At 42.4% G+C, this 27,821-nt stretch overlaps 1 protein-coding gene across 1 annotated transcript in view; it reads left to right on the forward strand.

The window, feature by feature from the left end:
• The first annotated feature begins 3,511 nt into the window (after positions 1–3,511).
• The window catches only part of myom3 (myomesin 3), an 84,035-nt gene continuing 59,725 nt past the window's right edge, over positions 3,512–27,821 (forward strand). Inside the window, exons 1-3 of the mRNA XM_014166542.2 lie at positions 3,512–3,803; positions 6,467–6,593; positions 21,102–21,206. Coding sequence (XP_014022017.1) covers positions 6,487–6,593; positions 21,102–21,206 — 212 coding nt within the window. The 5' untranslated portion in view covers positions 3,512–3,803; positions 6,467–6,486. The remainder of the gene's footprint in view (positions 3,804–6,466; positions 6,594–21,101; positions 21,207–27,821) is intronic.

Here is a 27,821-nt window from a genome sequence, read left to right on the forward strand (position 1 = left end):
CAGCCTCTGACTGTGGTGGTATGTAAACAGCTATGAAGAATTCAAATGAAAACTCTCTCGGTAGGTGTGTGGTCTAAAGCTTATCATGAGACTTCCTTAGATATCGTGCACCAACTGTTATTTACAAAAATACATAGTCTGCCACCCCTTGTCTTACCAGATGCCACTGTTGAATTTTGCCGGTTGCGGCAACATTATGTACAAAATAAGTAAAAAAAAGAAGTTACAAACAACGCAAATAAAGAAACAAAAAAACACAATCAGCTGGGAGCACGTAAAACGTCTGCCTTTTTCTCCGGCTCCATCTTACTTACTTTACCTTGCACCATTGGAATATATGCATGGCTCGTTGATAATGAAGTTTTGTTCTGATCTGACAGTTTGATCGAGGAGCAAGCTGGATCCTTTAACTCTGTTGCCTGATATGATGGCAAGATGCCAACTTTGCCCATGCAATATAATGCTAATGCTAAATTGATGTCTTTCAACAACTACAAAAACAAACACACAGGATGAGGAGGTTCATGTCTGGTAGCCTATGTTTGGTAAGTTTATTAGGTTGAAGATATAGAGCAATTTTTGGTTTACAAGCAAAAAAGACATGTTCGAGTCATGTTCGTGCATCCTCGCAACAAAAAGCTGTATACGGATGTCGGGATCTGGACAAACTTAGCAGTGAGTGAGTCATGACCATGAAAACACACAAGACTGATGGCTATAGATATACTCAACAAGTATATTATTGTCCTGTTTTTTTGTAGCTCTATTTGTGATACTTTACCTTGCCTCGTTGGCTTGTTAGCTTGCGAGGTAATCAATCCTCAAAAGACATCTGCGATGTTGTAATGTCAACAATAACCATCTGATTACCTGTTTTCTGACTTCCATGAACTGCATCTGAATTTGGATGTGATCGTATTTACTTCCATGCAAACAAATCACTTTCTGATTCAGAACTGTGCTTGCAACTTTTCATGACGTAGCCGTGAAATGGGTCTTTGCACTGGCAGTCAGTGCCGTTTACGATGAGGGAAGACAATCATTTTTTCATGAGCATGGGCTCATGAAAAAGTTATCCAACAGCATGTTGTTATCCAACAGCATGTTGGATAACTGTCATTCATATTCCATGCACCCAGTTCAATGCAACATCGATAGTGACACTCAAATTTTCCCTATACCCATCATTCGGTCGCTACAACCTAGCCTATGATTGAAAGTTTACAACGTAGGTTCACACAGGTCGAGAGAAACATTTGAGATGACAGACAGTGACACATGGACAGATAGTGACACATTCAATACCGGCTTTCACACTCTTACCTGCATCTAGCTTATCTAGGGTGTAATCATTAGTCCAACAGTTGAAAACAAGAGTTTCTATTGGACAAATTCAGGTATTTTTATCGCTGTTTCGTTTGCTTCTGTTTAAGAAACGTTTTCAACAGAATCAGCGGAATGAATACACCCCTGATCAAAACAGCCACATTGTATTCATTCTAACCTCTATGCACTCTCCTCTTCTCACCTTTTCCCTTCGTTTGTGGACTTCAATGTACAACATATCAGCTGTATGTGACCAGGCAAAAAAACCTTTCCAAACCAAACCATATCATAACTGCTACACGCAGCCTACATCGTTGTCCCCATATTAGCTAAAGTAACGTCCTAGTCAACATAGCTAATAGAACTAATGTGTTAGTAAACCCACTACAATCATGCAGTAGCGTTACAGTGTACAGTCAGTAAGCAGTTACACCAGCAGGCTTGAGGAAGAGGAGGATGTTGAGTGTCATCTTGACAGCGGATGGGTGCCATATTGGAGAGAGTTGTAAAAGAGGGGAGATGTAGAACCGCTAACTCCTTTCTCAACATGGTCTCATTAGAATGTCCAAATAGTGGCATTTAACCATTGTAGCTCTACAGTACGCCACTGTAAACTGACATATTAGTTGTGTCACCTAAATTGACGTATCACTTGTATGCCACTATAATGGTGTATTTATAACATTACTGATTGACTGATTGAACGGTAAGGGGAGCTAAATTCTCCATTACAACAGTAACTAATACAGCTGGTCTCTTCAGCTGCTTTGTTCTGGCAGTGGCAGTCCAGTTATTCTTAGTCAGAATGTCACTGGTGGTATATGATGAGACGAGGGGGCTGGCAAGTCCAGCTTGCATTGTTTACTGATATACCAGAGGCAGGTGTGGACGCTAAATGCTTTAAATAACCCCCCAACCCGGCACACAAATAGATGGCCTTGGATGAAGCCTGTTAGTGTCTTTTTAAACCCTATCAGACAGCGTTGAACTATCTTAACACACGCACGCATACACGCACAAATGCACACACACACGCATACACTAAAACACATGCATACGTGCATGCGTGCGCACACACACACACACACACACACACACACACACACACACACACACACACACACACACACACACACACACACACACACACACACACACACACACAAACACTAGAGCTGGGACGATAAATCAAAAATGATCGACACAGACCATAGTGATCGCAGGCATTTTGCTGATATCGTTCAGTAGTGAAATGTTATAGTGAAATAGATGTTATATCGCCCAGCTGCCATCTCTCTCTCCCTCTCTCTCTGTCTGTCTCAGCCAGTCTGTTTAATAGTGTAGAACAGTGTGCAAGCTTCAAGGACTAATCAGAGATCACTGTAAAAGGATAAAAGGAGACAGAGAAGGGGGGGGGGTGAGGGAGGAGGGGAAGAAAGAGAGGAACTTGGATCAGGGGAGAGACAAAAGTGAGACGGTGAGTGGAGAGGGGAGGGAGATACAGGCAGGGGAGGGGGGTTGATAGAGAAAGAAATCAAGGACGGAAAAGTAGTCTGCGAGATAAAGGGAGAGGTTTGAAAGGAGGAATGGCGTGACTGGATCTCAGGTGCAAACACAGTCACTAATAACCCTATAACCCTTGTTCTTTCAGAGGGTGTTCAAGGCCAGTCTTTCAATAGAAGAGGCTCTGTCTTTACCCATCTCGCCCTTGGTCTCAATTATGAGACAAGACCATTATGGGGCCAGATGAAAAGGAACACAGAGAATGGACTAGCCCCCACCCCCCATTTTCTGTGAATGTTCAACTACCAATAAGTTTAGGATGATCTTGTTATATAGACACATTCGTTATAAAAAGTCAACCATATATTCACACTCACCCCAACATGACAGTTACTGATCAGACAGTTGGTGGAATACCTTAGGCATCGTTTCCCCTGTGGCCATTCCAGCTGTCGCTTTCAGCTGCCTAGATCATACAGTCCACTCAATCCTCACTCCTATTGTGTTGTTCTGTTGTTGCTACTGTGGCATCCTTGGCCGCAGGTCTGCAGTGCTGACTGTAAGTCTATCTGGCTGGATGGCATTGACCGGTGTGGGTGGGGGTTTGGGGGTTGGTGGTGGGGGCACCGGAGGGGACGTGTCAGTAGTCTATATTTACCACCTTGAGTGCATTGTGTTTGGCCACATTCTCTTTGTGAAGGACACTTGGTGTCCAGGGCCAGGTTCACCTTCACTGCTCATACAGGGAGAGGCAGAGCGAGGAGCACGGGAGAGAAAGAATAGAGGTACTGTAAAGAGAGGTGAGACAGGGAGATTAAGAGAGCGTGAGACAGCAATTGAGAGAGACAGACAGTGAAAGGTGACAGGGGACAGAGAGAGAGAGAGACAGAGAGAGACAGAGAGAGAGAGAGACGTGTGTCCTTCATGCTCATCTTGAGGGCCTGTGGAGTATAACCCTTTCTTCAAAGACAAACGTAAGTTGTTTTTTAATTCACCCCGGTACACCGTGATGTCATGATGTAATCACTTCTTATTTTCTTTCCAACGTAGTCTCATCCACAAGGACGTGTTAAGGATACATTACAAGGGTCATAAACATCACATGAATATATAGTGAAAACCAATACTGGGAAAGTAACCCAGTGACAATTAGCGTCTGGTGACTTAATAAGTAAGGGAGAATGATGGACTTTTAATTAAGCCAATGGCAGTGGTGCAAAGTACTTTAGTAAAAATACTTTGAGAACTACTTAAGTCGTTTTTGGGGGGGTATCTGTACTTTACTATTAATATTTTGGACAACTTTTACATTTACTTCACTACGTTCCTTAAGAAAAGAATGTACGTTTTACAATTTCCCTGACACCCAAAAGTACTCGTTACATTTTCAATGCTTAGCAGGACTGGAAAATGGTTCAACTCACGCACTTACAGTATCAAGAGAACATCCCTGCTCATCCCTACTGTCTCTGATCTGGCGGACTCACTAAACACACATAATTCGTTTGTAAATGTTGTCTGAGTGTTGGAGTGTGCCCCTGGCTATCCATACATTTTAAACAAAACAAGAAAATGGTGCCATCTGGTTTGTTTATTATAAGGAATTTGAACTTATTTATACTTTTACTTTTCATGCTTAAGTATATTTTAGCAATTGCATTTACTTTTGATATTTAAGTATATTTAAAACCAAATACTTTTAGACTTTTACTCAAGTATTATTTAACTGGGTGACTTTCACTTTTACTTGAGTCATTTTACACTTTACTTTTACTCAAGTGTACTTTTTCCAACACTGGCCAATGGGATGGCATATGTGTTCACAAAAATGTTTGACTATGTTTCAGTGTTTGTATTATTTCTTCATTTTTCCTCAAATTCATGTGGTAGAACGTCATCCTCTTCCTCCATGGAGTAGTCTCAACGGCCTCCATATGCAAATAATTCGTGTTACTATACTGCTGAGCTTTGCATATTCTAGGACATTTCCCTTTGTCTCCATGAGATAAGTCTTTTTTAAATTGAACCTTTATTTAACTAGGCAAGTCAGTTAAAAATACATTCCTATTATAAATGACAGCCTACTGGGGAATAGTTACAGTGGCTTGTGAAAGTATTCACCCCCTTGGCATTTTTCCTATTATGTTGACTTACAACCTGGAATTAAAATAGATTTTTGGGGGGTGATACCATTTGATATACACAACATGCCTACCACTTTGAAGATGCAACATATTTTTTCTTGTGAAACAAACAAGAAGTAAGACAAAAAAAAAAACAGAACTTGAGCGTGCATAACTATTCACCCAATTTTAGTCTTCTCTGACCAGAGTACCTTCTTCCATATGTTTGGAGAGTCTCCCACATGCCTTTTGGCGAACACCAAACGTGTTTGCTTATATTTTTCTTTAAGCAATGGCTTTTTTCTGGCCACTCTTTCCGTAAAGCCCAACTCTGTGGAGTGTACGGCTTAAAGCTGGTCCTATGGACAGATACTCCAATAATATCTCAAGCTGGTTGAGTGTCAAAAGAGTCTCTACTTTTGGCAGCCTTCATAAATATAAGTTGAAATGACTCTCTCAGGACGATTAGGTAAAGCTCACATGTGTTGTTCAGACAATCCATGATCTACCAAATAACAAATCATTCATCCCCATGTTACTTTGTCTTTTGTCATCAGAGAGTTGGACTGTGCAGTCTACTTCAAGACATAGGGGAAATTGCACTGTGAGGAGAAAGAACATTACTCTCCACTTTCTCCACAGGGGTCCCGGGTATCCAGGCACGCACCAGCTAAGACAGATGCATTTTAATATGCTGGAGGTTGACCTTTTTACCACCTGTGTACAAACAACCATTTAGTTTTGCACAACAATGAGCCATGAAGGTAAACCAGTGAGGATGCTATCCTGTTGAGGCGTTTGTCATTAGCCACTTGCTAACATCAGACCAGCTGGCTCACTGCAATGTAATTCTAAGAATTAAAGCATTAGACACAAGCCACTCGCTAATGTTAGCCCAGGTCGTCCAATGTAATTTGAACAGACCAGAAGGAAAAACAAATTAGGATGTTTATAATGCTAACGCGCTAACACTGGTAACAGTTGCTTGTGGGAGTGGGTGAAGGAAGCAATCACTCAGGCTCTGGCCTGGTTCTGTTGGTTGGGCGAGCTGCAGTGTCGGCCTCCCCCTGAGCAGAGAGTGATTAATGACTGCTTGGGTGGCAGGCAGCGGCATGGTGGCAGACCTGAACTAATGAATTATAACCCGCTCAATGGCCCACAAAGGGCCAGTTCATTTAACATAGGCCTGAAGCACACTTTTCTCCATGCCAGCTGCACCTGTCTTTACTTCAAACACAAACAACACATTGGATTGTGTTGTTGTTGTGCTAATATGATATTACATGTTTTGGATGCATTTCCATTGACACCTGGCTATTTGAGATCCACCATGAGCATAATTACTATGGTCATAAATGTACATATTCCTCACAGTGAAAGTGAAAAGAGATCTCTTTAGCATTCCTTTGCGAGTCTCCATCATGTCAACATGAGTGGTCCTACTGTGCAATGTTAGATGATGCATCCTCCTCCCTTCATCCCTCCCTCATCTCTCCTACCTCCTTCCTCCACAGGTGTTGGTCAGGGGTTCACCATGGCAACCAAGACGCTGATGACACGGGTCCAGGAAGAGCAGTCCCACCAGATGTCCCATAGCATGGCACTGGCCTCGCAGATCAAGAAGAAAACCTTCACCTCCAGGTAAAGGCACCCTGGCACACACACCCTGCTTCGTCATCATACCATAGATCATGTTCATCCAATGCTTTATATAAAAAATTAGATAGAATAACGAATTTCCAGGATATATCTAGTTGAATATGGGGTTCTGTATATACACTATATATACAAAAGTATGTGGACACCCCTTCACATTAGTGGATTCGACAATTTCAGCCACACCCGTTGCTGACAGGTGTATAAAATTGAGCACAAGGCCATGCAACCTCCATAGACAAACAATGGCAGTAGAATGGCCTTACTGAAGAGCTCAGTGACTTTCAACGTGGCACCGTCATAGGATGCCACCTTACCAACGAGTCAGGTCAACTGTAAGTGCTGTTATTGTGAAGTGGAAACGTCTAGGAGCAACAACGGCTCAGTCGCGATGTGGTAGACCACACAAGCTCACAGAACGGGACCGCTGAGTGCTGAAGCGCGTAATGCGTAAAAATCATCTGTCCTCAGTTGCAACACACTACCAAGTTCCAAACTGCCTCTGGAAGAAATGTCAATACAAGAACTGTTTGGCAGGAGCTTATGAAATACGTTTCCATGGCCAAGCAGCTGCAAACAAGCCTAAAATCGCCATGCGCAATGCCAAGCGTTGGCTGGAGTGGTGTAAAGCTCTCTGCCATTGGACTCTGAAACAGCGGAAACGCGTTCTCTGGAGTAATGAATCATGCTTCACCATCTGGCTGTCCGACAGATGAATCTGGGTTTGGAGAATGCTACCTGCCCCAATGCATAGTGCCAACTGTAGAGTTTGGTGGAGGAAGAATTATGGTCCGGAGCTGTGAAAGTAAATCTTAACGCTACAGCATACAATGACATTCTAAACGATTCTGTGGTTCCAAATTTGTGGCAACAGTTTGGGGAAGGTCCGTTCCTGTTTCAGTATGACAATGCCCGTGTGCACAAAGTAAGGTCCATACAGAAAAGATATGTCAAGATCGGTGTGGAAGAATTTGACTGGCCTGCACAGAGCCCTGACCTCAACCCCATCGAACACCTTTGGGATGAATTGGAACGCCGACTGCGAGCCAGGCATAATCGCCCAACATCATTGCCCAAACTCACTGATGCTCTTGTGGCTGAATGGAAACAAGTCCCTACAGCAATGTTCCAACATCTAGTGGAAAGCCTTCCCAGACAAGTGGAGGCTGTTATAGCAGCATAGGGGGCACCAACTCCAACGACAAGCAGGTGTCCACGTACTTTTGGTCACGTAGTGTATCTCACACTTACTTTATGGAAAATGGCTTGCATGGGAGTAAAGTACAGTCAATATTGACCATCCAAGTATTACTGTATGTTACCGGATATGTGCATAGCTAGAGAGATGAAAAGTGCCCTGTATATAATGGAGCCCTGGTTTGTTGTGGGTTGTGGGATGACATTAGAGCTTTTAAATAAGGACATGGAGCGGGTAGGGCAGTTATTCTGAGCTCATTGAGACAGCAGAGCATTGACGCAGTGTGTGTCCGTGTGTGTGTGTGTGTGTGTGTGTGTGTGTGTGTGTGTGTGTGTGTGTGTGTGTGTGTGTGTGTGTGTGTGTGTGTGTGTGTGTGTGTGTGTGTGTGTGTGTGTTTGCTTAAGGGCAGTATTAGACCTACACTTACATGCACAAACATGCGGTACACACTAGTCCATGTGGATAAAGTAGCCTTTGCATTACACTAATATACTGTATGGAGGCATACACATTCACATACACATGTCATTGAGACCCTCTCCAGAAAGAGAGACACGTTGCCGCTTTTATTGATTTACCTACGGATGGGCAGTCAACCTTGTCTGCCTCTCCCTGCCAAAGTTAGCCTTCAATCCCCAGAACAGCCCTGATTCACCACAGAGCTCACCCATGCTCATATAAACACACACCAACCAAACAACATTGACTCACAGACTGCCCACACACTCCGCACACAAATTCTGCACACACATGTACAGACAGATGACTCACAGACAGACACACACACAAATATGCCATATCATTAAGTGTATGGCGCCAGAAGGCTACCGTTTTACAGGCTCCTAACCAATTGTGCTATTCTGTGTGGTTTTTTTGCGTTATTTGAAACTTATTTTTGTACATACTGTTTCTGCCACCGTGTCTTATGACCGAAAAGAGCTTCTGGATATCAGTGCAGCGATTACTCACCCCGTACTGGACAAAGATTTTTTTCTTTAACGAGTCGGACGGGAAGGATTTTCTTCAGACACCGGACAAGGCCCAAATCCCCATAATTCGCATAAAGAAGAGACGGAGATATCGGGGAGGTAAGTCGGGGTGCCTTGTAAGGATCCGACGGTGAGTGGGTAATCCACCTCTACCATCAGTCCTATTAGCCAATGTGCAATCATTGGATAATAAACAGGATGAGCTCTGATCAAGACCATCCTACCAACGGGACATTAAAAACTGTAATATCTTATGTTCCACCGAGTCGTGGCTGAACAACAACATGGATAACATACAGCTGGCTGGGTTTTCCATGCATCGGCAAGATAGAACCACTGCCTCTGGTAAGGGTTGGCAGTCTGTGTCTATTTGTAAATAACAGCTGGTGCACAAAATTTTTGCTCACCTGAGGTAGAGTATCTCATGATAAACTGTAGACCACAGTATTTACCAAGAGAGTTTTAATCTATATTTTTCGTAGCTGTCTATTTACCGCCACAAACCTATGCTGGCATTAAGACTGCACTCAATGAGCTGTATAAGGCCACAAGCAAACAAGAAAATGCTCATCCAGAGGCGTCGCTTCTAGTGGCCGGGGACATTAATAGAGGGAAACAAATCAGTTTTACCTAATTTCTACCAGCATGTTACATGTGCAACCAGAGGGGGAAAAAAACTCTAGACCAATTCACTCCACACTCAGAGACGCATACAAAGCTCTCGCTCGCCCTCCATTTGGCACATCTGACCATAACTCTATCCTCCTGATTCCTGCTTACAAGCAAAAACTAAAGCAGGAAGTACCAGTGACTCGCTCAATACAGAAGTGGTCAGATGATACAGATGCTAAGCTACAGGACTGCTTTGCTAGCACAGACTGGAATATGTTCAGGGATTCTTCCGATGGCATTGAGGAGTACACCACATCAGTCACTGGCTTCATCAGTAAGTGCATCGATTGCGGCGTCTCCACAGTGACCGTACATACATACCCCAAGCAGAAGCCATGAATTACAGGCAACATCCACACCGAGCGAAAAGGGTAGAGCTGCCTCTTTAAATACACATTCACATACACACTCTAACCCAGACGCTTAGAAGAAATCCCGCTATGCCCTCAGACGAACCAACAAACAGGCAAAGTGTTAATACAGTACTAAGATTGAATCGTACTACACCGGTGCCGACACTCGTCGGACGTGGCAGGGCTTGCAAACTATTACGGACTACAAAGGGAAGCACAGCCGCGAGCTGCCCAGTGACACGAGCCTACCAGACGAGCTAAACTTCTTCTATGCTTGCTTCGAGGCACCAGCTGTTCCGGAAGACTGTGTGATCACGCTCTCCGCAGCCGATGTGAGTAAGTCTTTTAAACAGGTCAACATTCACAAGTCCGCAGGGGCAGACGGATTACCAGGACGTGTACTGCGAGCATGCGCTGACCAACTGGCAAGTGTGTCTTCACTGACACGTTCAACCTCTCCCTGTCTGAGTCTGTAACACCAACATGTTTTAATCAGACCACCATAGTGCCTGTGCCCAAGAATACTAAGGTAACCCGCCTAAATGACTACTGACCTGTAGCACTCACGTCTGTAGCCATGAAGTGCTTTGAAAGGCTGGTCATGGCTCACATCAACACCATCATCCCAGAAACTCTAGACCCACTCCAATTTGCATACCGCCCCAACAGATCCACAGATGACGTAATCTATTTTACACTCCACACTGCCCTTTCCCACCTGGACAAAAGAAACACCTATGTGAGAATGCTATTCATTGACTACGGCTCAGCGTTCAACACCATAGTGCCCTCAAAGCTCATCACTAAGCTAAGGACCCTGGAACTAAACACCTCCCCGTGCAACAGGATCCTGGACTTCCTGACGGGCCACCCCCAGGTGGTAAGGGTAGGTAACAACACATCTGTCACGCTGTTCCTCAACACGGGAGGGTCCTCAGGGGTGCATGCTCAGTCCCCTCCTGTACTCCCTGTTCTCCCATGACTGCATGGCCAAGCATGACTCCAACACCATCATTACGTTTTCTGATGATGCAACAGTGGTAGGCCTGATCACCGGCAACGATGAGACAGTCTTTAGGGAGTAGGTCAGAGACCTTATAGTTAAATCTATTTTGTTTTCCGAGAACCAAATATCAAACAAGGACATCAGCTACTTCTGAAAGAACGGAGTGGGTTTTATGGAGCGCTTGTGTGGAACACTAAGGGTTGTGCACTGTGCCTTTCGGCTGTTTATCTAAACTGAGCTTTGCCCTGAGTTTTCATCAGTGCGGGGGAAAGGATCAATTTAGTGCTTTTCATGTGGGTGTCCGGCTGTGCTTTGAATGGTGTCATCTTGACTTAGCACCACAGAACTGAACCTTAATCAAAGGCTTGATGGCGGCTTGATCCGGTCTGTGATGTGGACTTTAAAGTGGCCCTCTCCCAAGGGCCTGAGTGGGACTCTCTCAAAGCCCTCTGATACTTCTCTCCAAGTGCCCAAAGCCAGCAGTGAGCCTGGACAGTGGGCACCTACTGGGCTCGTCGGCAAGGGAAGAGACAGTAAGGCACCATGGTCCTTCATTGCCCTCCTTATCTAAGGCTTTCGTCTTATTGATAGTTGGGCGTGGTACTCCTCAATGTCTTGACAAACGTCTCTGCATGTTTCAGTATTGGGCACAAGACTGCACCAGCCTTCAAAGTCTTCATAGCGTCCATTGCCATTATACGTGTATTACTAGCAAACACACTTAAGGACTCCCTTTGACAGGAGCACAGCTCTACGGTTGTAGCTGCATGGTGAACTTTCATAAGACATGATCATGATGTGCTCTCCCTAATAAACCGTAGCGAGTACGAACATAACACACTGTTCAGATAGTAATTAGCCACAGGACAATCCTATAACAAGAGCACACTATTCTCAAAACAAAATATAAATATAAGCCTCCTTCATAAACAAATGCCAATTCCAGAACTTCTTCAAAAATAAATCAAATGTCACACAGAAGGAGGCTTCAACAAGCCTTTAATCTGATTAAAGCCACCTGCTGTTCACTTATTCATTTTAATATTGCAGACACCACTGGTTCTCTGACCCCAATATTTGTTCCTTATCTGATGTTCGGAAAGCTAAATCAACACCAGCTTGTAGTACTGTAAGTCTCTCAAAAACAGGATGTGGCCTTTGTGGAATAAAAGCAGGAGAGAAGCAAGCCACGGTAGGGTGAGTAGAGCAACCTTGTCATGCCACCAAGTCTTTTAAGGACAAAAAGCAGTTAACATTTTTAAAAAGGCAAATAGCATTAAAATGAACAAGCAATACAGTTTTTGAAACACGCACAGCCAAGGGGGGAACTAAATGGCACCTTCCTTTGAGTGGAGCCTTTGAGTGGAGCGGATGTAACAGTGTCGTGCCAGGATAACAACCTCTCCCTCAACATGATCAAGACTAAGGAGATGATTGTGGACTACAGGAAAAGGAGGACCGAGCAAATCTCCATTCTCATGGACGGTGCTGTAGTGGAGTAGGTTGAGAGCTTCAAGTTCACTGGTGCCTACATCACCAATGAACTATCATGGTCCAAACACACCAAGACAGTCGTGAAGAGCTTCCTGCCATCCAGGACCTCTATACCAGCCTGTGTCAGAGGAAGGCCCTAAAAATTGCCGAAGACTCCAGCCACCGTAGTTATAGACTGTTCTCTCTGCTACCGCACTGCAAGTGGTACCGGAGCACCAAGTCTTGGTCCAAAAGGCTTCTTAACAGCTTCTACCCCTCAAGCCATAAGACTCCTGAACAGCTAATAAAATGGCTACCCGGACTATTTGCATTGAGCCCCCCACCCCCATTTTTACGCTGCTGCTACTCTCTGTTTATTATCTATGCATTGTCACTTTGCCTCTACCTACATATACATATTACCTCAATTACCTCGACTAACCTGTGTCCCCGCACATTGACTCTGTATCGGTACCCCCTGCATATAGCCCCGCTACTGTTATTTTATTGTTGCTCTTTAATTATTTGTTATTTTTCTATTTTATTATTTTTTATTTTATTATTATTTCTAAATACTTTCTTAACAGTAGTTTTTCTTAGAACTGCATTGTTAGTTAAGGGCTTGAAAGTAAGGATTTCACTGTAAGGTCTACACCTGTATACGGTGCATGTGACAAACACATTTTGATTTAATGTGATCATACTTCGTAACTATTGTGTTGTGTTTCTACAGAAAGGAATAACCAGCCAGTGGTCCAAGTTGATTGGTGTTTATTCTGATGATGGACACAAGGAAGCACATTAGATATGCAGGACAACAGTATGTTGGGGTGGCAGGTAGCCTAGTGGTTAGAGCGTTGGGTCAGAAACTGAAACAGTTGCTAGATCAAATCCCTGAGCTGACAAGGTAAAAATCTGTTGTTCTGACCCTGAACAAGGCAGTTAACCCACTGTTCTTAGGCCGTCATTGTAAATAAGAATTCGTACTTGCCTAGTTAAATAAAGGTTGAAAAAAATGTATGTTGATGGCTGTAGATTTGTGATTCAAAGCATGCATATCAATATCAGACTGGGTATTTTGTATTCAAACATCATAACAATGACAAAAAAATTACAAAATACAATAAAGGGAAGTACCTGACGATAAACACAAGGAAACACATTAGATTTGCAGGCTGTAGATTTGTGATTTGTCTGTTAGCATGGAAATAACTATGTATTAGCAGGTAGCTAACGTGACCATTACAATTAGAGCATGCTAGCTAACTCGTTCTTATAGCAATAACATATAAAAGCCCCCAATATCTAACAGATACTGTACACATACACAGTGTAGTGGTTAGGGCATTGGGCCAGTAACTAAAAGATTGCTGGATCGAATCCCCGAGCTGACAAGGTAAAAATCTATCATTCTACCCCTGAGTAAGGCAGTTAACGTGAACGTTGATTATGGCAGCCCCCCACACCTCTCTGATTCAGAGGCGTTGGGTTAAATGCAGAAGACTGATTTCAGTTGAAGGCATTCAGTTGTACAACTGACTAGGAATCCCCCTTTCCCTGTATACACATCCGGAGATATACACTACCGTTCAAAAGTTTGGGGTCACTTAGAAAAGTCCTTGTTTTTGAAAGAAAAATCACATTTTTTGTCCATTAAAATAACATCAAATTGATCAGAAATACAGTGTAGACATTGTTAATGTTGTAAATGACTATTGTAGCTGGAAACGGCTGATTGTTAATGGAATATCTACATAGGTGTACAGAGGCCCATTATCAGCAACCATCCCTCCTGTGTTCTAATGTCACGATGTGTTAGCTAATCTAATTTTATCATTAAGGCTAATTGATTATTAGAAAACCCTTTTGCAATTATGTTAGCACAGCTGAAATCTGTTGTACTGATTAAAGAAGCAATAAAACTGGCCTTCTTTAGATTAGTTGAGTATCTGGAGCATCAGCATTTGTGGGTTCGATTACAGGCTCAAAATGGCCAGAAGCAAAGAACTTTCTTCTGAAACTCATCAGTCTTTTCTTGTTCTGAAAAATTAAGGCTATTCCATGCAAGAAATTGCCAAGAAACTGAAGATCTCGTACAACGCTGTGTACTACTCCCTTCACAGAACAGCGCAAACAGGCTCTAACCAGAATAGAAAGAGGAGTGGCATGCTCCGGTGCACAACTGAGCAAGAGGACAAGTACATTAGAGTGTCTCGTTTTAGAAACAGACGCCTCACAAGTCCTCAACTGGCAGCTTCACTAAATAGTACCTGCAAAACACCAGTCTCAACGTCAACAGTGAAGAGACGACTCCAGGATGAGAGTTCCTCTGTCCAGTGTCTGTTCTTTTGCCCATCTTAAAATCTTTTCTTTTTATTGGCCAGTCAGACATATGGCTTTTTCTTTGCAACTCTGCCTAGAAGGCCAGCATCCCGGAGTCGCCTCTTCCCTGTTGACATTGAGACTGGTGCTTAAAGCTGCAATATGTACATTTAGGGCGACCCAACCCGTTCTGTTATTCTCATTGAAAGCAAGTCTAAGAAGCAGGAGATCTGTTCTATGTGCACTATTTCTATGCTTCCCATTATGAAGTTTTGTTTTTGAGGCTTTTATTTTCATTTTTTTACACCAGCTTCAAACAGTGTAAAATACAATATTTTTGTAGTTGAGACACAACATAATAATAATAATAATAAATTACAATTGTAGAATGCTTTTCATTAACAGATGTAAATCACAAAGTTCTTTGCATTGAGAGCAACCATTAAAATAAAAAAGCTTTAAAAAAGGGCTATAAACTTTCAAAGATAGCTAGTGGTTTAGTACTATACAAGATACAGAAAATAATGAAGGAATCGACAAGGACAAAACAACACAACTCTAAACTAACACATAAGACCAACAACAGACACCACATGCTCTTGAATATAGAGTGGGTAATATCAATCGTAGAAATATAATTCATATATCCTGTCCCTTCAGACCACCGCAGTTTAGCTGGTACACCATTGAAATGTAAATTGAATTGAACATTTCACTTCTAATTACTACCACAAATATGGCATCCGGTCCACCCACCATTAAATGTTCTATTCTATTATCTATATTTCTATGATTTCAATAGGTTTCTTATGGAGGATTGACAGAATAATTTAAAACAACAGACATTCCCATTCAAGTCAACATTCTCTGTTGTGTGGACCTCCATCTTTGTGGTACCATTTGAAAGTTGAAATGTCCATTTTATTCCCATTTTAGTACAGTTATCAACCAAAACATGACACCCACCCTGTATTCAAGACCATGTTGTCTCAACCGATGGCGGGCACAACACAAAAACCTCAGATTATGTAAAATAGGGTTTAAGATACAACATATGTGAGTTTACACGTTTTTTTGATAATTTACATTTAAGGTAAAACAAATCACTGCATTTATATTTTAAACAAATGTTTTAATGAAAATATAAAATACTCTGTAAGCTTTTAACCAATATCAATCTCAACTGTTTATCTGTTCCAGTAATGAAGACATTGATGTGTCGTGCTATGGTGGGGTATGCAAAATAGGTCCACTTTGAGCACCTTCATCACCAAAAAGTCACTTTCTGAGCACTTCTACAATGGGCAAATATGTATGGAATGTTTTGTTCAAATCAATACAAATGGATTTACCCCGTAGACAAAACACACTTACACATACTCACAAGGACAACCTAACTAAAGCATCAGCTGTCCACTTAGACTATCAATAAACTAAGTGCCCTCTTATACCCCTATAAACAGTAAGGAGAACACTTGGTGTTTGGGAGGCAAGTCGAGACAATAAAGTTGTAAGGCATCTTAAAGTAATAGGAGAGCTGCTAACTTTTGCTCAACTTTTATCCACAAGGGTCCATTACACTTTAACAAGAGCAACTATAGCTGCATTCAGGAGATATTTTGAGAGATAATGCTTGTATCAGGTCTTATGTGGGCTGCTTGGCCTATTTTGGGGGTTTTGAATTGCCCCACACTACAAAACATTTCTGAAAGTCAGAGTTTATTTCCCCCCACAAAGTGAATACAGCCAGCTAATATATGTAGCCATATTGCTTCAGGCACTCCTTTCAGAAAGAAAGCCTACTTGTGATGACAATGCAAATTGTTGTGACTTCCCCATTTTATTTTGCTTATTTGCTGGGACAGTTCCCCATTTCACAGAGCTCAGGGACAGCAACTTCTGCTTTTTCTTTTGTTTGGTTCCTGGACCGGTTCCGCAGCGTGCAGAGAGAGAGTGATAGGGTGTTGTTGAATAATGTGGCATGGAGCCTAAGGCTGGACAATATCACTCTGGCTCTGGTCCACTAAGCACACACAGTAAATATAGGGCTGCTCCTTCAGAAAAGTGTGTGGTTTCGAGATTGATATCATTACTCCACAAAATGTTGCTGAAAAACAACACGAGGGGGGATAAAACACACTAGCAAAACTTTACAGAGTCATAGTGTAAATTCATAGATGATATGCTTTCATAGGGATCAATATTCATGCATCTCTTTCCAGTATAGAACAAGATACATGGGCATCCAATGAGATACACGACATAACCAAAAGTATGTGGACACCTACTCGTCCAACATCTCATTCCAAAATCATGTGATTAATATGGAGTTGGTCCCCCCTTTCCTGCTATAACAGCCTCCACTCTTCTGGGAAGGCTTTCCACTACATGTTGGAATATTGCTGGGCAGACTTGCTTCCATTCAGCCACAAGAGCATTAGTGAGGTAGGGCCCTGATGTTGGGCGATTAGGCCTGGCTCGCAGTTGGTGTTCCAATTCATCCCAAAGGTGTTTGATGGGGTTGAGGTCAGGGCTCTGTGCAGGCCAGTCAAATTCTTCCACACCGATCTCGACAAACAATTTCTGTACGGACCTCGCTTTGTGCACGGGGGAATTGTCATGCTGAAACAGGAACGGGCCTTCTCCAAACTTGTTGCCATAAAGTTGGAAGCACAGAATCGTCTAGAATGTCATTGTATGCTTTAGCGTTACGATTTTCTTTCACTGGAACTAAGGGGCCTAGCCCGAACCATGAAAAACAGCCCCAGACCATTATTCCTCCTTCACCAAACTTTACAGTTAGCACTATGGTAGCATTTTCCTGGCATCCGCCAAACCCAGGCTTGTGTGCAGCTGCTCGGCCATGGAAACCCAATTCATGAAGCCCCCGAAGAACAGTTCTTGTGCTGACGTTGCTTCCAGAGAAGACTCAGTAGTGAGTGTTGCAACCGAGTATAGATGATTGTACGCGCTACGCGCTTCAGCACTTCAGCTGAGACGTTGTTGCTCCTAGACGTTTCCACTTCACAATAACAGCACTTAGTTGACCGGGTTGACTCTAGCAGAGCAGAAAAGGTTGACAAACTGATTTTTTGGAAAGGTGGCATCCTATGATGGTGCCATGTTGAAAGTCACTGAGCTCTTCAGTAAGGCCATTCTACTGTCAATGTTTGTCTATGGAGATTGCATGGCTGTGTGCTTGATTTTATACACCTGTCAGTGTGGCTGAAATAGCCTAATCCACTAATTTGAAGCGGTGTCCACATACTTTTCTATATACATAATCGTGTAAAAAGCTGTATTCTTTCCAACATAGAATAAGCCACAAGCACATCCTAATACGTAAAATATACCAGTAAAAAGATGTAGGATCTTAATTTGAGCCAGTTTGCAACAGCAGGAAAACAATCCTGCAGCAACAGGAAATGTGAATTATTATGTGGATTATAATTAATAGAAATTTTTTGTAGGGGTTGATACATTTTTCGTTTGATCATATCAGGTCAGATTTTTGGGGGTGGACATTATTAACTTTAGAAGCCTTTTTAAACCTCATGTACACTACATGTTTGCATTTCCTGCTGTGCAGGAAAATTCTCAGCAACAAAAGAGTGATCAAATGAAGATCCTACAGTATGGACTCATTAGCAGTCCTGTCTTAGAGATCTACCCAATGGCTTTCACTGTTTTTCTCTTCACGCCTCAGAGACATTTAACAACGTCTTGTTGGCTGTACCGAGACAAATACGCCCTCTGCACCTGGTCTCACACCTCTCTGTAACAGGGTAAAAATGAGCTATCCAACCAGCCTAAGGCAAGTCTATGGAATAATAGCTTGTTTACACTAGTACCCCAAGGACAAATTTGATCTCATTCTTTTTGTTCGCTCATCCAGATTGCAGACCTGCAGGTTAGTCTAATTTAATAACTCCAGATGAAACCGTAACAGTAGAAATCGGGCCCTGCTAAATATGAAGGCAGATTTGAATTGAGACAATAAGGGTGGCTAGCTGTGATCCCTACTAAACCCTCATTGGTATCTGCTGGGTATTAAGGGCCTTTGTGTGCTCATGTGGAACTGCTACTCCTCTGCCCACTGTTGTGCCACTGCAGTGTCAAATCAAATCAAAATGTATTTGTCACACGCTTCGTAGACAACAGGTGTAGACTTATTTAATAGGGAATCAGTGAAACGCTTACCAATGGGTCCTTTTGTGTGTTTGCGTGTGTGTGTGAATGACATTGGCCTAGCTCTAGATAGCTGAGAGGCACAAGAGACACAAAGAACACTTTTGAATTAGAACAACTACTGCCTTTTTCTGTCACGAACAGGCACAGAGCCACGGCTACTGGCGCATCCCCTGAAGGTCCATGACACCATTTGTTTTTTTAAAGAAAAAATTGTTACATGGGAAATGACGGCATGTGATCATGCAACAGCAATTGAATACAATGCTGCTGCGTCTTAATTAAGCACATGTCTACACAACATGCACTGGATTCAAAGCCAGAGGTCCACAAACAATCCTTATGATTAGTGACCCTGTTGCAATTGTTAAGTGCTGGGTTGTATTCATTAGTCCACACCGTATCAAAGTGTTTTGAAACAGAAAAATAACAAAAAAATCGTTTCCTATTGGACAAGTTCTGGTTGTCCCTTCCTGTTTCATTTTGTTTTCTTTTGTTAATTGCCAAATGAATATGACCCTGGGGTCAAAACATTGGCTGTTCGTTCCTCCTGGCTCTACAACCTCCCCACAACAAAACAACATGGCTTTTATGCATCACTGAAAAAGAGGAACAAAGCCGATTAGAACTAGTAGAACAGAAGGCAGCAGGTGATTATAACATTACTCTCAGTTGAGAGAAAACAGGTCAGCCACAGTATTGCCTGACTAGATTTCAGCTCGGTTAGGACCCCCATGGGAGCACCCATCTCAACCAGATATCACGTCAGCTGCAGTTACTGGCTGGGTGGGTGTTTTGTGAGAATTTTTATTCATGATCCATAAAAACAGGATGAACTCGCAGGGATGTTTAAAGATTCCACATGATGCTCATTTGTCATAACTGAAAAGGCCACAGAGAAGATGTATGCACAATTGCTACAGCTGCCATACTAAATCAAATCAAATCAAATTGTGAGGTCTACACAACAGGTGTAAACCTTACCGTGAAATGCTTACTTACAAGCCCTTAACCAACAATGCAGTTTTAAGAAAAATAAGAGTTAAGAAAATATTTACTAAATGAACTAAAGTAAAAAGAAAGTAACACAATAAAATAACAATAACGAGGCTATATACAGGGGGTACTGGTTAATCGAGGTAATTGAGGTATTATGTAATGTACTGTAGGTAGGGGTAAAGTGACTATGCATAGATAATAAACAGCGAGTAGCAGCAGTGTAAAAAAAATGGGGGGTAATTGCAAAAAACGAATATTGTATAATCTCGTTAGAATGTTACCATGGTAATAAATCATCAGACAACTGATTTATTGTTCTTATTTTACCCTCTTCTTACATTGGTATGGAGGTTCCCAGGTTTAGCACTGCTGTGTTCCCTTAAAATTGATATGACGAAAGGCCCTGTATGTGTTACTTAAAAGCAAGAGATAACAACTTCAAATCTTACATTGAACAGACTTACACAATGCATCCGGAGGTGATATCACAAATTCTTTTACAAACCATTCAATAGCGACTACTGACGAGTGAATACAATGCTGCCTCTTAATTCCCTCTCTACCTTTATCCTGTATCTAGTCGCTGATCCAAATAAAGGCCTGTAGTCCACTCTAGGCTGTAGAGCTAGTCAGGTGGTCTTAGTTTGGCCAGCGACATTGACATCGTTATTCACAGAGGTTATCAGTCACTATTATCAGGCTGAACTTCAGCTCTATCTCAGCTGTTAATATTGCCTTTGTCTCTATTCAGCTGTTATTCTCAACAGCTTGTTCTGTTGGTAAGTAATCCGAGTCCAGAGTACTTTGACAATTGCTGAGTGTCACAGGAACAGGAAATACTAAAGGCAAATGTAAGCAATGTTTCCGCATTTCATTTGACATTTTAATTTTAAAAGCCAAAGCCATGTCCCCAGTAAAAAAAAAAAAAAATGGTTGAATAAAACAATGTGCTTGTAATTTAGTTGTGTTCTTTAATAAAGGTCACTTATGAGCGGATCTCCCTCTGGTTGTGTGGCCTCCCCTGGTGGTCAGATTTAGAATAGCAGGACAGTTGTAACTACACTTGACTTGGGGCTAAGATTTACTGTAGATGTCTGACACCCTCGTAAAAATGACACCATCTAGCTTCAGATACATGAACCCTGTCCCACAACTCTTGTCGGACAAAATATCCTATTTTTTTCTCCTCATGATTTTTTGATCATTTATTGAATTATCTGATTTCTACTTTGATTAAAATACCCAATGAATCTAATATGTTGTTGTTTGTTCTATGTCCCCGTGATGCACCAGTGATGAGGAGGCTTCCTACTCTGAGTTCTATCCCATCATTCCCGGCGATGTGATGTCGGTCAAGGAGATCCTGAACATCGGCAAATTCCCACGGCACAGGACATGGTATGTTGAGAAGAGTTACGCAGGTATTAGGGTGTCTGATATATACAGTAATACAGCAAGCCTTGTCCGATCCAGAATGGCCCATGGGGCATGATCCTATGTCCTGTTCCTGTTTCTGAGGTAGCTTCATGTACAAGCACACCCCCCTGCATAGGACGCTAGTCAATACCATACAATTGGTACAATTCGTAACAACAAATTATGCTTCTAAAATGCATTTATGCACCAGCAACGGCCCGTTGAAACAAGAGCACCCTGAGGTAAGGTCAATTAATGTTATTATGAAACAATGTGTCAAATTGATGGCAAAGTCAGAGTTGAGGCAACGTTCAAATTGAACCGTCTCAATCTGCAACACCTCAGCGAGCACAAAGCAAAGACATCGCTGCTGCATCTTCTCCTGACTAATTCATCCCTGCCTGGTAGTGTTTCCAGGCTTATCTCTCCTGTGTAGAGCACATCCAGAGTGAGGCATGGGGGTAGTCCAGCAGTCTAGGTCGCTGCTTTCAGAATACATGTACCGTTGCTCACATGGGTTTGAATCTGACCCACTGCACACTCTTTTGTTCTACTTTTCCTGTTGCAATCACTTCTATATTTAAATCCCAGCCCCCGTCCCCGCAGGAGGCCTTTTGCCTTTTGGTAGGCAGTCATTGTAAACAGACTTTCCTAGTTAAATAAAGGTTAAATAAAAATATATATCCAATCAAATAGAGAATAGACTCAGAACATGACTCTGCAGTCAGCACAGTCTCTGACTCTCTGCGGACAACTATCTGTATGATACATAGCGTAGGCCTCTAAGTTAGCAAGGTCAGCTATAAAATCAATGGGACGCCATGAAATGCCAAAGCCAAAGTAATCTCTGCATCCTCCCACTCCACCGTCCATGAAAAGATGAGATCAAGTTCCACTGGCGCTGGCCCTTAGTTCAAGGGCCATCCTTCTGAAGCATCAGAGATTGACGATAAAACAAAGATTCCATTCATGTCTCTTTTTTGATTTTCACTCTTCTTTTTCTCTGTCATTTAAAACTCCAGCTGCTCTATGACCTCATATACTGGCTCAATAAGTTTATATGTGATGCCAATAAACGAAACAATAATCCCTGATGACAATTTAGTTGAGGGCTTATTAACGAGCAAAGACGTTATAGAGGAGGGAGGGAAGAGAAAAGAGCTGCGGAGGAGGTGAATGGGATGAAGTAGGGTGCATCTTTGATTTAAAGATTATATCACAAGCTTGGGGATTTCATAACCAGCTGTCATGGTAGAGAATGTTATACATCTCAAAATAAATAGGGCTCCAGACTGGAAGGTTTAGGTCACAGTAAACAGGATGGGAAGGGGGAACATGGCGTCTCGTTACGCCCTTATCCAGGGGCACCTTGCCCTGTCCCTATTGTTCATGTGGCTGATATTGTGATTCAATGGGATTCAATGTAGGCTGTCATTGTAAATAAGAATTTGTTCTTAACTATTTTACTTCAGCTTGAAGCTGGGGTTTTGCTAAGCCAATCTAAAAGGAGTTAGATTTGGCATCTCCAAGTATAATGTAACTGGAAAATGGTTGAAACAAAACATCAAGACCTTTGAGATCAGGTCATGCCATCACAGTACAAAGTTTAAAGTATGAAATAACTGATCTGTGACAAACAAAAAAATATGCTTGTTTGATCTATTCAAAGTATGTCAAAGCAGTACGAACCACGAAAAGTAAACGCACTGAAATGAACTCTTACACAGTGCTATGAACTCTGGTTCCTCTCTAACAGGAAAGCCAAGAAAGCAATCTGGCAGTCACTGGCAGTGATGAATAGAGAGATCGAGTAAAGAGGACCTTTTCTCCTTCAGAAAAGAGGACAAATGTTTGACAGCAGGAAGATAGAGATGCAGACTGAGAGGAAGGGTGAAAAAGAAAGGAAAGTTGTGGATCACTTGAGAGAAAGCCCATGCATCTGACAGCAGTAATAAGCCTCAGCTGTACATACGTGCCCGCATCTCGTTGTCATCTGAGTGGCATGCTCTTTCATGCCCTCTCGTCCTCCCATCAAGTGGAGTGCCAACCAGACCTCAGCCTGCTAACGTGCTTAGCTCTAATTCCAAGGCCCGGGCTCACCTTTTTATTTCTCTGCCTAGTAATCCCTTTCGCTCAGACATTAACAAGGTCTTTCTCCCTTCCGAAGTATATTTGCTGCATGGGAACCTAAAGCCGTTCCACCCAGGAGAGGAGCCGGATAGAAAGGGGATATTTTTGGGAAGAGAGAGTAGAGACTGGTGAAATCCTCCTTGAGTGAATTTGGAAGGATATGTGGGATGGATTCTAAACCCCTTCATGGATTCGTTGAGTCTATTTCTGGGACACCTGAACGAACATCCCGGGGATATGAGATTGGCATGACATTTGTTTTGATTCGATAACAACGTGAACACGATGCTCTCTCTCTCTATCTCTCTGTCTCTAACCCCCAATTAGAGGTGTGAGATTCTTGTTTATTCTGGTTTCACCTCTCTCTATTTCCCTCTCTCCCTCGCTCTTTCCTGCAAATCCCACCCTCCTATCTGGGAGGATAGCGTAAATTCAGGACAGTATGTAAATTTGCTGGATGACTCATAGGACTTAGCTCTTTTGTGGGGAGCTCAATACACTTCCAACACTGTGAAAGGATCTTGAAATGTCCACTTGGAGCAGAGTAAGCCATAACACTGCAGTTTCAGATGGATGTATTTATTGCACAGCCCTGACTGACAGCCACACAAAATCATCCCCGCAGCACTGAGTGTGTGTGTGGCACGTGGGTGTGTGCCACGTGGGTGTGTGGTACGCATGTGTGTGTGGCACGTGGGTGTGTGGCACGAGTCTGCACAATGGTTTGTGTCAAGAACTGCAACGTTGCTGGGTTTTTCGCGCTCAACAGTTTTGCGTATGTATCACGAATAGTCCACCGCCCAAAGGACATCCACCCAACTGTGGGAAGTATTGGTGTCAACATGGGCCAGCATCCCTGTGGAATGCTTTCAACACCTTGTAGAGTCCACGCCCCGACAAATTGAGGCTTTTCTGAGGGCAAAATGGGGGGGGTGCAACGCAATATTAGGAAGGCGTCCTTAAAGTTTTGTACACTCAGTGTATATGCATGCATGCATAAATGACCACTTTTACAATCATGCATGTGAGAGTAAGTAAAGTGTAACTGATGTGTGTGTGTTCACACTACCAATTTCAGAGGACTATCACTGTCAGTCAGTCAGTCAGGCAATGGGACACCAGGATAGAAACCCCTCTAGAGATCAGAGAGAGCCTAGGAGTATGGGTGTGATAAAAGGCAGATGGAGACCTTGATCGGGGCATGTGTGGGGCGGGATGGGCCACCAATCAAAGTGAATAACTGAATATCAACATTGCATAAGAACCAGGGCAATGAAACAGCAGTTGTACAACTGAATGCCTTCATCTGAAATATGTCTTCCAAATTTAACCCAACCCCTCTGAACCAGGGAGGTGCGGCGGGGGCTGCCATAATCGACATCCACGTCTTCGGTGCCTGGGGAACGGTGGGTTAACTGCCTTGCTCAGAGGCAGAAGGACAGATTTTTACCTTGTCAGCTCAGGGATTCGATCCCCAAAGCTCTAACAACTATACTGTGTAAGTGTATGGTATCTGTTAGATATTGGGGGCTTTTACATGTTACCTGCCGTCTTGACAGTACTGCAGCACAGCTCAGTAGTGATTTTCTTGAACTAAAGCTATAGACCAAAAGGCTATACACTGAGTGTACAAAACATTAAGAACACCTTCCTAATATAGAGTTGCACCCCCTTTTGCCCTAAGAACAGCCTCAATCCGTCGGGGCATGGACTCTACAAGTTGTCGAAAGCGTTCCACTGGGATTCTGGCCAATGTTGACTCTAATACTTCCCACGGTTGTGTCAAGTTGGCTAGATGTCCTTTTGGCGGTGGACCGTTCTTGATACACACGGGAAACTGTTGAGCATGAAAAACACGGCACCGTTGCAATTCTTGACACTAACCGGCTCCTGGCACCTACTGCCATACCTCGTTCAAAGGCACTTAAATATTTTGTCTTGCCCATTCACCGTCTGAATGGCACACATATACAATCCATGTATCAATTGTCTCAAGGCTTAAAATCCTTCTTTAACCTGTCTCCACCCCTTCATCTACAATGACTGAAGTGGAGTTAACAATTGACATCAATAAGGGATCATAGCTTTCACCTGGATTCACCTGGTCAGTCCCATGTCATGGAAAGAGCAGCTGTTCATAATGTTTTGTACACTCAGTGTACATTCGGCATATTGAGCATCATTTTCTTATTGATCTTGATTATTAGAGGCCAATCTCTCACCAAATCTCCAGGATCTGACATATGCTATCTAGAAAACCTGATCATAAGCAGAAATAAGGTTTGTCCGATTCTTTTTATTCTACCCCAGGAGATTTTCCAAGGCTACTGTTAGCTAATGTTGAGTCGAAACATGCTTTTGTAATACTTCTGCAATGTCTCATTTAACAATATTGCATTGCTGCTATTGTTTTTGTTTCATGTGTGTTGTGGTTTTCATTGTTGGTCCGTGGTGTGTAATGAGGAGCAAACAGACGCTGTACTTGACACATTTACGAAATTGCTTATTTTAGTTACTAATAAGCATGCACCCATTAAGAAAATGACTGTAAAAACGATTGAATCTGTGTGGATTGATGAGAAATTTAAACTTGTATGGTTGAGAGGGATGAGGCAAAAGGAATGGCAAATAAGTCTGGGTGCACAACCGATTGGCAAACATATTGCAAATTGAGTAATCATGTGACTAAACTGAATAAAAAGAAGAAGAAACTACACTATGAAACAAAGATTAATGACATGAAGAATGATAGTAAAAGATTTGGAGCATCTTAAATGACATTTTGGGAAAAAAGGCAAACTCAGCTCCATCATTCATTGAATCAGATGGCTCATTCATCACAAACCCGACTGATATTGCCTACTACTTTCATGATTTTTTCATTGGCAAGATTAGCAAACTTAGGCATGACATGTCAGCAACAAATGCTGACACTACACATCCAAGTATGTCTGACCAAATTATGAAAGACAAGCATTGCAATTTTGAATTCCATAAAATGAGTGTGGAAGAGGTCAAAAAAATATTGTTGTCTATCAACAATGACAAGCCACCGGGGTCTGAGAACTTGGATGGAAAATTACTGAGGATAATAGTGGACGATTTTGCCACTCCTATTTGCCATATTTTCCATTTAATCCTACTAGAAAGTGTGTGCCCCCAGGCCAGGAGGAAAGCAAAAGTAATTCCGCTACCTACAGTAAGAATAGTAAAGCCCCCTTTACTGGCTCAAATAGCCGACCAATCAGACTGTTACCAACCCTTAGTAAACTTTTGGGAAAAAATTGTGTTTGACAAGATACAATCCTATTTTACAGTAAACAAATTGACAACAGACTTTCAGCACGCTTATAGGGAAGGACATTCAACAAGCACAGTGCTTACACAAATGACTGATGATTGGCAGAGAAATTGATAATAAAAAGATTGTGGGGGCTGTTTTGTTAGACTTCAGTGCGGCTTTTGACATATCGATCATAGTCTGCTGCTGGAAAAACTTATGGCAATGGCTGCTATATTGTGGATAAATAGTTACCTGTCTAACAGAACACACAGTGTGTTCTTTAATGGAAGCCTCTCCAACATAATCCAGGTAGAATCAGGAATTTGTCCGGGCAGCTGTCTAGGCCCCTTACTTTTTTCAATCTTTACTAATGACATGCCACATGAGTAAAGCCAGTGTGTCTATGTACGCGGATGACTCAACACTACACACGTCAGCTACTACAGCGACTGAAATGACTGCAACACTTAACAAAGATCTGCAGTAAGTATTTCTAAAACTAAAAGCATTGTATTTGGGACAAATCATTCACTAAACCCTAAACCTCAACTAAATCTTGTAATAAATAATGTGGAAATTGAGCAAGTTGAGGTGACTAAACTGCTTGGAGTAACCCTGGATTATAAACTGTCATGGTAAAAAACATATTGATACAACAGTAGCTAAGATGGTGAGAAGTCTGTCCATAATAAAGCGCTGCTCTGCCTTCTTAACAGCACTATCAACAAGGCAGGTCCTACAGGCCCTAGTTTTGTTACACCTGGACTACTGTTCAGTCATTCAGCCACAAAAAGGGATTTGGAAAATTGCGATTGGCTTAGAACAGGGCAGCACAGCTGGCCCTTGGATGTACACAGAGAGCAAACATTAATAATATGCATGTCAATCTCTCCTGGCTCAAGGTAGAGGAACGATTGACTTCATCACTACTTGTATTTATGAGAGGTATTGACATGTTGAATGCACCGAGCTGTCTGTTTGAACTTCTGACGCACAGGTCGGACATACATGCATACAAGACATGCCACAAGAGGTCTCTTCACAGTCCCCAAGTCCAGAACAGACTATGGGATGTGCACAGTACTACATAGAGCCATGACTACATGAAACTTTATTCTACACCAAGTAACTGATGCAAGAAGTAAAATTATATTAAAAAACTGATCAAAATAGACCTTATGGAA

Source organism: Salmo salar, chromosome ssa02 (genome assembly GCF_905237065.1).
Source record: "Salmo salar chromosome ssa02, Ssal_v3.1, whole genome shotgun sequence".
NCBI classification, from domain to species: Eukaryota; Metazoa; Chordata; class Actinopteri; order Salmoniformes; family Salmonidae; genus Salmo; species Salmo salar.